This window comes from Vitis vinifera, chromosome 18 (assembly GCF_030704535.1).
Source record: "Vitis vinifera cultivar Pinot Noir 40024 chromosome 18, ASM3070453v1".
NCBI lineage: Eukaryota > Viridiplantae > Streptophyta > Magnoliopsida > Vitales > Vitaceae > Vitis > Vitis vinifera.
In genome coordinates this window covers 31604212-31618888 of record NC_081822.1, presented here as the reverse complement: position 1 = coordinate 31618888, position 14677 = coordinate 31604212, and the positions used below count along the sequence as shown (strand labels likewise).

Below are 14677 nucleotides of genomic sequence, written 5' to 3'. Positions count from 1 at the left end.
AATGATATATGTATGATTATTTTTTAATTTACTTTTTAAATTTGATATATATAAATTTATAAATAATTAATATACAAAAAACATAAAAGATTGTTTTCAGTAAATCATTATTATTATGGTTTTTACATTTTCATAATATGCTAAATGAAATTTAATAATAAGATAATTAAAATTAATTAATTTATTAAAATTTTTATTTTTTTTTAGTAATCAAGTATGTATTTAAAATGATGATTTTTATTTAAAATAAAAAATAATGATATATGCATATATTTTTATGTTTAAAAATATTAATAATTTTATATCCAAGTTTATTTTTTTTAATAAAGAAAGACTCTGGTAAGATTATTATGATATTTTTATATTTTTAATAATATATTAAATAGAATATAAAAAAATAATTAAAATTAATTGAATTTAAGTTAAAATTTAGGAGGGAGGAATAAACTATATATTAAATTGCACCGTGGCAATAGAATTGAAAGACTTTACAATCTATGGCAATTGTAATGAAAGGTTTTGACTGGTCAAAGGAAAGCGTCGATGGCCATAATACCGAAAACTGAAATTTTAATTTAAGGCTTTTACGGGTTTTGTGGTGGGTGGGCCCTTCTTAAAAGCCACCGACCTCCCCACTCATTACTCCTTTACATTTAACTGACAAATCACCTGCTTGCATGTATTGGGAAAATCGATCTTTGCTTTTTACAATCTAACCACTCCACCAAAAAAAAAGAAAAAAAAAAAGAAAAAAAAAAGAAAAATAGTTTTGCTTCATATGAGGACCCAAACATGCTGTGGGCATATCAAGTATTGACTAAGAACAAGTTCTTCCTCAACTCCAACGATGGCTTCCTCTACCCAAAAACCCTCTTCTTCTTCTACCTCAGTCCGTAAATATCAGTTCGAAGTGTTCTTGAGTTTTAGAGGTGAAGACACCCGCAACAATTTTACGGATCATTTATTCGTAAATTTGCATGGGATGAGGATTAAGACTTTCAGAGACGATCAACTTGAAGGAGCAGAGGAGATCAAATCAGAACTTTTGAAAAGTATTGAAGAATCAAGAATTTCCATAGTTGTGTTCTCAAAAAACTATGCTCATTCCAAGTGGTGTTTGGATGAGTTAGCGAAGATCATGGAGTGCAGGGAAGAAATGGAACAAATAGTCTTTCCGGTGTTCTACCACGTGGATCCTTGTGATGTGCGAAAGCAAACAGGGAGCTTCGGAGAGGCATTTTCCATTCATGAAAGAAATGTAGATGCGAAAAAGGTGCAAAGGTGGAGGGATTCCTTGACTGAAGCAAGCAATCTTAGTGGTTTCCATGTGAATGATGGGTAGCTTCAACTTCCTTAATTTGTGTTTTTGATTTAATTAGTTGTAAAGATTTAGTTGTCTTAAATTATGAATTAACGAGTTAATAATTTTGTATAGTAAAGCTTGCTTTGTGATCTTATTAACACTTGCCTCAAAACTACTTGCCTTTTCATTATCTATAAAATGCTCAATATAGTGGGTTCTTTTAATATTTTTTACATCCTATTACTTTTATTATATTGACAAAAGCAAGTAAATGTCACTAAATTTACTTTATATTTGTTATCTTTTGCAATTCATTATAACTCATGAAGTGTTAAATTGTACTTTATAATTGGCAGGTATGAGTCAAAGCATATTAAGGAAATTGTTAACCAGATTTTTAAAAGATCAATGAATTCTAAGCTTTTGCATATTAACGATGATATAGTTGGGATGGATTTTCACCTGAAAGAACTAAAATCGTTAAGTAGTGACTTGAATGACATTCGTGTGGTTGGGATCTATGGACCTGGTGGAATTGGTAAAACTACCATTGCCAAGATTGTTTATAATGAGATCCAATATCAATTCACCAGTGCAAGCTTTCTTCAAGATGTCAGAGAGACATTCAACAAGGGTTGTCAACTTCAACTACAACAACAACTTCTACATGATACAATGGGGAATGATGTAGAGTTTAGCAATATCAATAAAGGAATCAATATAATAAAGGCTAGACTTGACTCAAAAAAAGTTCTTATTGTTATTGATGATGTGGATCATTTGGAGCAATTAAAGTTATTGGTTGGAAGTCTTAAATGGTTTGGTATAGGAAGCATAATTATCATAACAACTAGAGACCAACATTTGCTGGGTGAGTATGGAGTGGATATATCATATAAGGTTGAGCAATTACATTATAAGGAAGCTATTCAACTCTTCAGTAGACATGCCTTTAAACAAAATGTTCCCAAAGAAGATTATGTAAACCTCTCAAATTGCATGGTACATTATGCTCAAGGTCTTCCTTTAGCCCTTAAAGTTCTAGGTTCTTCTCTCCATGGCATGGCAATAGATGAATGGAAAAGTGCATTGGATAAATTGAAAAAAAAATGCTAACAAGAAAATTAATGATGTGCTTAGAATAAGTTTTGATGGGCTTGATCATTTTGAAAAGGAGGTTTTCCTTGACATTGCATGTTTCTTCAAAGGGGAAGACAAAGATTATATATATGTTGACAATATTAGATGGTTGCAATTTATTTGCAACATACAACATAAGAGTTCTTTGTGATAGATGTCTAGTAACTATTTCAAAAAACATCATACAAATGCATGACTTGATACAAGAAATGGGTTGGGCAATTGTTCATGAAGAATGTCCTGGAGACCTAAGTAAATGGAGCAGATTGTGGGATGTAGATGATATTTATGATGCATTTTCTAGACAAGAGGTATGAATTAAATATATGAACTTAGTTATTTAGATATTTATAATGCATTTTTAAGGATTAATTGCCTATAAAATTTTAGTTAGGATTTTTATCTTGTGTTATTCCCTTATTCTTCATTCTTGTTTCCAGGGGATGGAAAGTATTCAAACCATATCTCTCGACTTGTCTAGATCAAAAGAAATACAGTTCACTACAAAAGTGTTTGCCAAGATGAAGAAACTTAGGTTGCTCAAAGTCCATTGCAATGATCATGATGGTTTGAAGAGAGAGGAGTATAAAGTGTTTTTTCCTAAAGATTTTGAATTTCCTCATAATTTGAGATATCTTCATTGGCAAGGATGCACTTTGAGGTCTTTGCCTTCAAAATTTTATGGAGAGAACCTTATTGAAATCAACTTGAAGTCTAGCAACATAAAACAACTTTGGAAAGGGAATAAGGTATGATCATTATTTAATGTTTTTTTCTTTAGGATAATTTTCAAGTTAAAAGAATTTTTGTTTTATTAAAAGAATGTCTTATGTTGCAGTGTCTTGGAAAATTAAAGGGCATTGATCTAAGTAATTCAAAACACCTAGTCAAAATGCCAAAATTCTCAAGCATGGCGAATTTGGAGAGACTGAATCTTAAAGGTTGTACAAGTTTGCGTAAACTTCATTCATCTATTGGCCATCTCAAAAGATTGACCTACTTGAATTTAGGAGGATGTGAACAGCTCCAAAGTTTCCCAACTAGCATGAAGTTTGAATCTCTTGAAGTTCTTTATCTTTATCATTGTCAAAACTTGGAGAAGTTTGATGTGATCCATGGGAATATGAAACATTTGAAGGAGCTTTATTTAAACAAAACTAGGATTAGAGAACTACCAAGTAGCATCATGCATTTAGCATCTCTTGAAGTCCTTGATCTCTCAAATTGTTCAAACTTGGAGAAATTTCCAGAGATCCATGGGAATATGAAGTTTTTGAGGAAGCTTTGGTTAAAAGGATGTTCAAAGTTTGAGAAATTTCCAGATATATTTACCTATATGGGACATTTAAGGGAGATTAATTTACGTGAAAGTGGTATTAAAGAACTCCCGGACAACATAGGGTATTTGGAATATCCCGAAACTCTTGACCTCACATATTGCTTGAAATTTGAGAAATTTCTAGAGATTAGAAGGAATATGAAATGTTTGAAGAAACTTTCTTTACATCAGACTGCTATTAAGGAACTCCCAGATAGCATTGGGTCCTTAACATCTCTCGAAATTCTTTATGTTAATAAATGTTTAAAGTTTGAGAAATTTTCAGATATATTTACCAATATGAGACTTCTAAGGGAGCTTGATTTATCTCAGAGTGGTACTATGGAACTCCCTGACAGCATTGGATATTTAGAATCTCTTATAAGTCTTGACCTCTCAGAGTGCTCAAACTTTCAAAAATTCCCGGAGATCCAAGGGAGCATGAAATGCTTAAAGAGACTTTCTTTAGAGAAGACCGCTATTAAGGAATTCCCAAAGAGTATTAGGTGCTTAGAGGCCCTTGAAACTCTTTTACTCAGTGGTTGCTCAAATTTTGAAAAGTTTCTTGAGATCCAGAAAAGTTCAATAGGTCATCTCACCCAAATTTAACGAGAAGTCTTCCAAATAGTATCTGTGGGTTGAAATCCCTCAAACGCCTCTCTCTTAATGGTTGTTCAAATATAGAAACTTTTTGGGAGATCACAGAGGATATGGAACATTTAGAATGCCTTTATTTGCGTGAAATGGCTATAACAGAGCTGCCATCATCAATTGAACATCTAAGAGGTCTTTGGGATTTGGAATTGTACAAATGTGAGAAGCTTGTGAGTCTTCCCAGCAACATTGGTAATTTGACACGTCTTGCAAGTCTTTCTGTTCGTAATTATTCAAAGCTCCACAAGTTGCCCAACAACTTGAGAAGCTTATGATGTTGCTTAAGAAGTCTAGATCTAGGTGGTTGCAATATGATGGAAGGAGAAATCCCCAGTGATTTATGGTGCTTATCCTTACTGCAATTTTTAGATGCAAGTGAAAACCATATTCATTGCATACCTGTTGGCATCACTCAACTTTCTAATCTCGAAACCCTTCTCATGAATCACTGTCCGATGCTTGAAGAAATTGCAGAGCTTCCATCAAGTCTAACACGAATAGAGGCACATGGTTGTCCATGTCTGGAAACTGAAACATCCTCGAGTCTATTCCTCTGGTCTCTCCTCGAACCCTCTATATCAAAATTTCAGTATCATTTTCATGGCATAATTATTATTTTTTATTTTTTATTTTTTTCTTGCATGAGATTTACATGACATTTTTCTGCAGCAATGCAATATTGTTATTCCAGGAAGTAGTGGAATACCAGAGTGGGTAAGTCATCAGAGAATGGGATGTGAAGTAACAGTAGAGCTTGCTTCCAATGAATTGGCGTGAAGATAACAACTTGTTGGGATTTGTTTTATTCTTCCATCATGTTCCTCTTGATGATGGTGAATGTGAGACCACATGTGACGATTTTCCACGATGTATATTGACACTATCCCATGGTGATCAATCTAAACAAATTGGTGATATATGGTTTGATCCAGAATGTAAAGGCTACTATCTCCGATGTTTATCGTATGACTACATATGCTACGATAGTCGTGCTACATCAGATCCAGCATTGTGGGTGACCTATTTCCCTCAAATTCACATTCCAAGTAAGTTTCGATCCAGTCGGTGGAACACCTTGAAGGCTCTTTACACTCCAATGGGCGGTGGCTCTTTTCGATGTGGCGATAACGAATCCTTTAAATTGAAAAGTTGTGGGATACATCTTATATACGCCCAAGATCAGATCTATTGGCCTCAGCCATCAAGAGGAAGCCTTGGTGATAGAGAAGATCACCCAGCCAAGAAAGAATTCTCTAGTTTCCAAAGGATCAAAGCTTTCTTTAACCCTAGCAAGGTATGTCTTCTCTCCTTTTTATTTTACTGGTGATTAAATTATTTACTAGATTGAATTAGTGAAAGAAGAAATATATATATATATATATATATATATATATTCTTTTATTTTCATGATTTTATTTATATATATATATATATATATATTCTTTTATTTTCATGATTTTATTTTAATTGTGTGTTATTCATTATCCCAAAATTTTAGAATTTTTTTTAGTGGCAGGTTGTTTTGGTTGACTTTAATATTTTTAAAATACCTAAGCTTTTAGGTTTAATCTTGACGCAACAAATTTACAATTGATAATAATGGTGCTGCCTCTATATTATATTGTTAGAAATAAATTTTAAATAAAAGTTTTATCAATTTAATTATTTTTAAAAAATACTTAAAATTTATTAGAAATATTGAAATCCAAAAGGGACTCAAAGAGTAAAAGACAGAAAAGAAAATTTAAAATTTCTTATCATAAATTCTTTTAAAAATAGGTATAATACCATTAGAATTTAAATAGACCTAATAAAAGGAAATAAAAACTAATGCACCATTACTTCTAAAAATAATAATAATTCCAATATAATAATTAATTAAATAAGAGATATGGTAACTAAATAAATAAACATATACTAACTAAATATATAATTCTAATATAGTAACTAAATATATTAATAATTTCTAACAAAAAAATTATTGATTTTTTTTTTTAAGTTTTGTTAAAAAAAAAATGTTAAATTCTTAAAAATTTATAATCATACTTCTTTCTATTTTTTTTTTAAAAAAATCTTTTGAAATATTGTTTGAATTTTTTTTTAATTTTTAATAATTTTTTTTTTAAATTATCTATTTTTGTTGTTTAATTTGATACTTTATAGGTTATTTTTTTCCCTACCATAACTAATATCAATAATTAAAACTTTTCTTTAACTATTTTTCTTGTTTCATTTGATACTTACAAGTTTTTTTTTTTTTTTTCTTTCATAACTAATATTGTTGAGTTTTATGCAATGATTTATGGTGAAAATTAGAGAAAACGAAAAGAAAAACACACAGATTTAACGTGATTCAACACATTGCCTACGTCCACGGGAACAGGGAAGAAGACTTTCACTATATCTAAAATTAAGGTTATATAAAAAGGGTATTTATACTAACCCTCAAGTAATGAAATTCCAAAAATACCCCTACACCATACCACAGGGGGCATTGCCCCCCCTCTCTCTCTCTCTCTCTCTCTCCCCCCCCCCCCCCCCCCCTAACCTATCGTTCGCCCACAACAATAAAAATACAAGCTTGAATGGAAAATGTCGTCGCTCCGACATTTGCCTATTTTTCTCCATATGTCTTTCATTCAATATGAGCCACATACTACAACAATCTCCATCTTGGCAAATAATCACCCCCCTTAGGAAACAAGAAACATAACTAGTAACTCTACCTGAGACAATAGGTTAGGGAATCTCCTATCTAACATCTGGAGACATTAATCAAGTTCAAGCAATGCTTGAACTTTTCTGTGGTAACAGGCTTTGTCAACATGTTTGCTGCATTCTCAGAGGTGTGAACCTTCTCAAGTAACAATTCACCAAAAGAAACCAATTCCCTGATCTTATGAAACCTCACATCTATATGTTTGGTCCTTGCATGATACACCTGGTTCTTTGCCAAATAAATGGCACTCAGATTGTCACAATATAATTGACCTCCACCTTGTTGAATACCCAACTCCTTGACCAAACCTATAAGCCATAATGATTCCTTTGCAGCCTCAACTATTGCCATATATTCTGACTCGGTAGTAGATAGTGCAATTAGAGAATGTATCATAGGCTTCCAACAAATAGGTCCTCCACCAAGGGTGAATACATAACCTGTGGTAGACCTCCTATCATCCAAGTCTCTTGCATAGTCTGCATCAACATATCCCTTAATTGAAGGATTACTTTGTTGTTTGCTAAACATGATGCCATAGTCTGTAGTACCCTTTAAGTATCTAAAGATCCACTTTATTGCATCCCAATGCATTCCCGGATTTGATAGAAACTTACTCAACACACTAACAACATGTGTCAAATATGGTCTTGTACAAACCATAGCATACATCAAGCATCCCACTGCACTTGCATTAGGAACCTTTGACATGTCTTTTACTTCATCATCTATTTTTGGACATTAATTAGTAGACAATATGAAATGATCTGCTAAGGGTGTACTTACCAGTTTTGCATTATCCATGTTAAACCTCTTCAACACTCTCTTGACATAGCTATGCTGAGATAACCATAGTCTCCCTGAAACTCTATCCTTATGAATCTCCATCCCAAGGATCTTCTTGGCCGCACCTAAATCCTTCATGTCAAACTCCTTGCTCAACAAAGACTCCAACTTATTGACCTTAATCATACTCTTTGTAGCAATTAACATGTCATCCACATAGAGTAATAGAAAAATAAATGAATCATCATCTAGGCTTTTTACATAAACACAATAATCATACTCACATCTCTTGTAGCCAATCTTGATCATGTAGGAGTCAAATCGCTTGTACCGCTGCCTTGGGGATTACTTCAACCCATAAAGTGATTTTCTCAATTTATAGACCAAGTGCTCTTGTCCAGGTTGAATAAACCCTTATGGTTGTACCATATAAACCAATTCCACTAAGTCACCATGAAGAAAAGTTGTCTTTACATCCATTTGCTCCAACTGCATGTCAAAATGTGCTACTAAGCCCAACACTATCTTAATGGAAGTGTGTCTGACCACGGGGGGAAAAAATCCCATCATAGTCAACCTCTTTCCTCTATGAGTAACCCTTTGCTACTAAACGAGCTTTGAACCTTTCACTATTTTTTTCTGAAACTGTTTCTTTCTTCTAGTGCACCCACTTACATCATATTCCTCTCTTCCTCTCTAGAAGCTCCACCAACTCCCATGTCTGGTTCTTATGCAAAAGACTAAGTCTCCTCCACCATAGCACCCATCCATCCACTTTTCTTTTAGTTGTGTATTGCCTCTTGAAAGGTAGTAGGATCCCTACTACTAGTAATTAGTGCATAAGAAACCAAATCTTCAAAACCATACCTGGTAGGTGGCTTGATAGTGCGTCTATGTCTGTTTGTGGTTATACTGTGATGCTTTTAATCTTCTGAACTAGACTTCCTTACATTTCGAGCACGATCCTCTATATCATGGGTCTCTAATTCCACCTGTATCAGTTGCTCACTATTGCTGCCATTTTTTGGTTCCTGTTTCTCTCATTTCTGAGTACACTGTAACATGACTTTCTCATCAAAAATCGCATCTCTACTGATCACCACCTTGTTTGCCTTTGGATCCCAGAGCTTGAAGCCTTTCACCCATTTCTGATACCCCAAAAAAACATATTGTCTAGACTTCGCATCAAGCTCGATCTTTCCTCATTAGAAATATGCACATAAGTTGGGCACCCAAATACTCTCAAACCAAAGTAATCTATCGGACTGCCTGTCCATACCTCTTCTACTACTTTCCCATCTAATGCTGCTCTGGGTGACCTGTTGATCAAGTAATATGCCATGTTCATTGCTTCTGCCCAAAATTTCTTTTCAAGCCCTATATTCAATCTGAGACATCAAGCTCTTTCATCTATTGTTCTGTTCATCCTTTCTGCTACACCATTCTGTTCTGGTGTCTTGCATACTATGAAGTGTCTTTTTATCCCATGCTGCTCACACAATTTTGTGAATTTTGAATCTGTATGCTCAGTACCATTATCTAACCTGAGGCACTTTATCTTTCTCCCTGTCTAGTTTTCTACTTCAGCTTTCTATAACTTAAACTTGGAAAATGTTTTTGACCTGTGCCGCATGAAGTACACCCAAACCTTTAGTGAGTAATCGTCAATAAAAGTCACAAAATACATATTTCCTCCCAATGATGCTACTCTCATTGGTCCCCAAACATTTGTATGAACATAGTTAAGAAACTCCTTTGTTTTGTGTGTGGCTATCTTGAACTGCACTTTATTCTGTTTCCCAAAAACACAATACTTGCATAAATCAAGTTTACATGTTTTGACACAAATTTCTCTTATAAAGCTCCATTATCCCACGCTCACCCATATGCCATAAAACTGTACTATCTGACTCAGACTCTACAGTTGCAACTGCATCTACAACTATGGAACCTAACAGTTTATAAATATTACTTGCTAGCTTCTGCCCTTTCATCACTATCATAACACCTTTACTCACCTTCATTGCTCCACTTGTAGACTTGTAACTAAACCCATTACAATCTAAAGTCCCCAAAGAAATCATATTTTTTCTTAAATCAAGTATAGGTCTAACATCACACAATGTTCTAACAACACCATCAAACATTTTAATTATGATATTCCTTATTCCAGCAAGTTTGCATGAAACATCATTACCTATCATAATAGAACCAGAATTTACTAACTTGTATGTGTTAAACCAATTTTTATTGGGTGTCATATGATAAGACCATGCTAAATCTAAGATCCAAGAATCTGTAAGATGATTTGAACTGGATGAAACCAACAACATATCACCATCACCACTCTCTGAGTCTTCTTCTACCACTGCATTTGTAGACTTTGATACCCTCTTTATTTTTCGATACCGAGCCCTCTTTCTTTTTCTCTGGACAATCTCGTTTCATGTGCCCTATTTTTTTCGCACTTATAACATTGTATGTCATTTCTCTTCTTGGATTTAGATCGAGATTTATTGTTACTCGATTCGCTCCGAAACTTGTTTCTCCCACGTTCCTGATTACTTTTTGCCACAAGCCCTTCACCCCGAGAACTCTCATTATTGGCTTTCTTCTTCTTATTGAATCCTAAAAGAATACTTGTGATATCCTCCAAATCAAGAGTTTCTTTTCCCCACATCAGAGTTGTAACTAGATTTTCATATGTAGAAGAAGCAAGAAGGGAATTCAATAACATCAACGCCTTGTCTTCATCTTCGAACTTCACATCAATTCGCTTCAAATCACTAATGATATGATTAAACACATTGATATGCTGGCTTAGATCTGAGCCCTCTACCATCTTAAGACCATACAGTTTTTACTTCAGATACAACTTGTTCGTCAATGACTTAGACATATACCGACTTTCCAATTTCAACCAAATTATCGTCGATGATTCCTCATCCATGACATGGTACATCACATTATCAGCCAAACAAAGCCTGATAGTTGCCGCAACCTTTGCTTCCAAATCCTTCTAATCCATGTCATTCATTCTTTTTGGTTGTTTTCCGGATAACACCTTCACCATTGATTCGTGCCCACTTGGTGTATCAGCTGATTCATGTCCAGCTGGTGCTCCTTGATTGAGGGAGTAATCAACAAAATTTATAACCTATTACACCATGAACTAGGGTAGCAAAGACAAAGCTACTATAGCATAGTGGCTCTAGGATCGTTCACTGGGATGAGTTTTCACTTTACAATTGATATTAATTCAAAGCTGAATTGATGCCTTTTCATTTCAAGGTTAGCTTTAAAAGAAAACATAATCTTTAGCGGAAAAAGGTTTGGTTTTAAACTAACCAAAAATAGTAATTGATTTTACTTATAAAGAAAAGTGTCTCTTGGAGTTTAGATCACTGGGTTCAGATTCCTCATACAAAAAGGAGAGTTCCGGTCACTTGTTTATTTTCCTCGCATTGAGGATTTAACATATAGTTATTTCCCGAACCGGTGTGGTACAGATGCTTCCCATTAATGGGTTCAAACACTAAATCTCTCTCACTGATGCACCTTGCAGTGGCTCATACCTCTCACCTAGCACTTGCCATTCAAGGTGATCTTTAACCTTGGATTACCCGTCAAAAGCTCGCAAGAGATAACTAATGGATGTCTCCGTAGAGTCCAAAAGCTTACCAAGTGTTGGCTATTCTAGAAAATCCTACCTTCAAACTACCTCCCAGAGGCTCGCAAGAGATAAACTAGTGCATCTCAATGGATGGAGATCACTTGCCTTATCAAGTGTTGGCCCAGGTGATTTAAAGGAGTTTTAAGTTAACTAAAAAGATAAAAACCATTAATGGGTCACACTTTCTCTTCATTAAAAACTAAAACAACAAAACTTCCAATTTATGCATGAGGAAATTTACTCGGCTTTCTTCACTCCAAGAGACAAAGAGCCTAGCCTCTCATCCTCTGAGGAAAAATCCTTAGAATTTGATTAGCTAGAAAGAAAATAACGAGAAAACAAAAGCAAAGCAAGTACTCTGTATTTTACTTCCTTCCCAAAATTGTACAAATGATGCGTCTCTGAGAACAAGCTCCCAGGATATACCTCCTTGGGAACAGGCTCCCGAGATCTAATTCCGATCCTTCTTTCAAAGAAGATTACACACTATATATAAGGGGTTATTTACCCTTTGTACTTACTTAAAGACTAAGGAATCCTATAATTGGTGGGTTACAAGGAGACTTTGGGAATTTAGACATAAAATATCTAAAGCAAAATATCCCAAAGTGTCGGTCGTAAATATCTGGAAGCTTCAGGAGAACACCGACATTAAATATCTAAAGCAAAATATCTCAAAATATCCCAAAATGTCGGTGCAAATATCGGGAAGCTTCAAGAGAACACCGCGGCACTGTGCAAAACGCTCTCCTCTCCCATCCGGCGTCAGGCGCCGGATGCAAAATATCCGGATATAATGTGCCGGATGCGAGACATCCGGATGTAATGGCGGCGACAGCAGATTTCCAGATGTGATACATCCGGGTGGAAAGTGCGGCATCCAGGTGTAAAGTGGCGGCAGCCGGATGGAATGGGGGCGCACTTCTACTATCCGGATGTATTGTCCAGATGCCCTCCGATGGTGTATCCTAACACCCTATCCGGGTATACTCCTTGCATGGATTCCAAAGAACTCTCCTCAATCTCAGATTGCTTTGGTGATCAAAAAGCTATCAAAACACCAAAACTTAACACATTTTTTATTAGAATTGATTGCAAGGGTCCTTAACATGTTAATTGGGTTAAAAGGTAATAACTACTACTCAAAAGTGTTTAAAAGAGTTAATTACAAGCTATGAAATAACACTTTTTGAGTAGTAATCACTCCCCCCAACCGACATATTGCTAGTCCCTTAGCAATGAAGAAGAGAAAAATAAAAATAAACAATACTATAATTTACAACATCATGCTTGATCAAAAAACAATTTTCAAGTGGCATGATGATCTACCTCTCACATGGAACATTTAAAGAAATAAAACTCAAATTTCAACAAGAGTTATCAAATAACTTGTCTAATCATTATTCTTAAAGAGAAGGCATTATGCAAATTTAAGTTTTAAAAGAGTTTCCACTCCCAAATGGTCAAACCTTACTCTTCCACAAAAATCTAAGTGTTATTTATTAGCTTCCGAATATAGTATGTTGAACTAATCTCTCCCCCCAACCTAGTTCTTTTTTCAAAGCTTAGCAAACTGATCAACCTCCAATAGGCTAAGAACGCACCTTTTTTTTTCACAATTTTTTTCATTGTAGGAGTACAAGGCTTAAAGGTATTTCTTTTCTAAACTGTCCATGTAATGGGGATCCATCGATGACTCCCAACCAATTAAGGTTTTGGGCATCAAGTTTTAAGGATTTTTCAACGACTAACTCCTCGGATTTTACCCCGGACTTTTAAGAATGAATTTTTATACCTAAGCACCTACAGTATGTTAAACTCCACATATTCACCCTTGTAACGAGTATTGAGGTCGGTGACTCCCAACCAATGAAGGCTTAGGGCACCAGGTTTTAAAGATTTTTACCATATACCCCTCGGACCTTGCTCGGGTTTCAAGGTAAGCAAACATTTTTCTTTCTTCTTTTTTTTTCAAAGACTCATTGGCCTTTTATAAGGTGTCCCAACACTATTAAATGATGTCAAAGGTACCAAGTCTAAATTTTCCTAAGTCAAGAGGGAAATAGTTTTTCATCTTATAATCGGAACCTATTGTGCACAGTGTGTGAATAGCTTAAAGTGGAAGACATAAGCTTGAATTCAATAGAAGTTTCAACAATTCATCAACTTTAATAAGCATAATACAAACTCTAAGTTAAGTAAAAAGACAAAAATTCAATTTCTCCCTTTTCATTTTGAAAATTTTTCCTTAATAAGCATGGAGAGTAGAATAAAAAACTTTCAAAAAATTTTAAAAATTAAACAAAAACAACTAAATTACCAAAATAACTTAGCATTATTAACAAAACTTACTTCCTCAACTCTCCCCTCAACCAAGATGAACATTGTCCTCAATGTGACAACACGATTGAATAATAGGGAGGAAGTGGTACCTCCTGGGTGACATGGAGTCTGAGTCGTATAGGAGAAACCACATGTTTCAAAAAAAATAGTGAGTAGAGCAAATAGAAAAATGCCAAGTTTTAAACAAGAATTGATGTCTATATATGATGCATCATCAGTAATACATCCAATCCCAGAATATAAGACATCAAAACATGGAATTATGTATACTAATATAATATGTAAAGACAAAAAGTAAAGAGATGATCAAATAATGGTAAGGTCCTGTGGAGCTGATGCATCTGTGGTGTTAATACATCTGTGGTGGCCTCTTGAGTAGGTTGGATCATGACTTTGGCCTCTATTCTGGTAGTCTCCTTAGGTGGCATAGTCTCCTCAACTGGAGCTATGGGCTCTTATGGTTTTAGGAGGTAAGAAGTGGAGTGAGAGGCTTCATGTGTGTGATCTCAGTGAGAGGGCTCTCCTCTTTAGATGCATGGTTGCATGGCTTTGTTGGCATTTTTGCAACTTCCCTTGGTTTTGCAAAGTGTTTTTGCAAATCATTTCATAGCTTGGAGGCCATTTCTTAGCCATTTCGAAGCCAAAAGGAAAAAAGAAAAACATTTTTGCAGCCCATTTCGAAGTTTGGAAATCATTTCACAACCATTTTGAAGTTTGGAAAATCATTTCGCAATCAAAAGG

General features: G+C 34.7%; 2 protein-coding genes across 2 annotated transcripts in view; both read left to right on the top strand.

Annotated features, from left to right (window-relative positions):
* Window positions 1-14677, top strand: part of LOC100248194 (disease resistance protein RPV1) — a 46927-nt gene that overhangs the window by 10678 nt on the left and 21572 nt on the right. The gene's annotated exons all lie outside the window — the stretch shown is intronic.
* LOC132253278 (disease resistance protein RPV1-like) lies at window positions 848-2524 on the top strand. The gene is made up of 2 exons (XM_059735047.1): window positions 848-1338; window positions 1660-2524. The coding sequence occupies exons 1-2, from the start codon at window positions 848-850 to the stop codon at window positions 2417-2419; spliced, it is 1251 nt and encodes a 416-aa protein (XP_059591030.1). The 3' UTR covers window positions 2420-2524.

Coding starts and splice junctions, on each gene's coding strand:
- LOC132253278 (XM_059735047.1), top strand. CDS start 848: ATGGCTTCCTCTACCCAAAAACCCTCTTCTTCTTCTACCTCAGTCCGT. Junction 1,339..1,659: donor GGTTTCCATGTGAATGATGG/GTAGCTTCAACT, acceptor TATAATTGGCAG/GTATGAGTCAAAGCATATTA.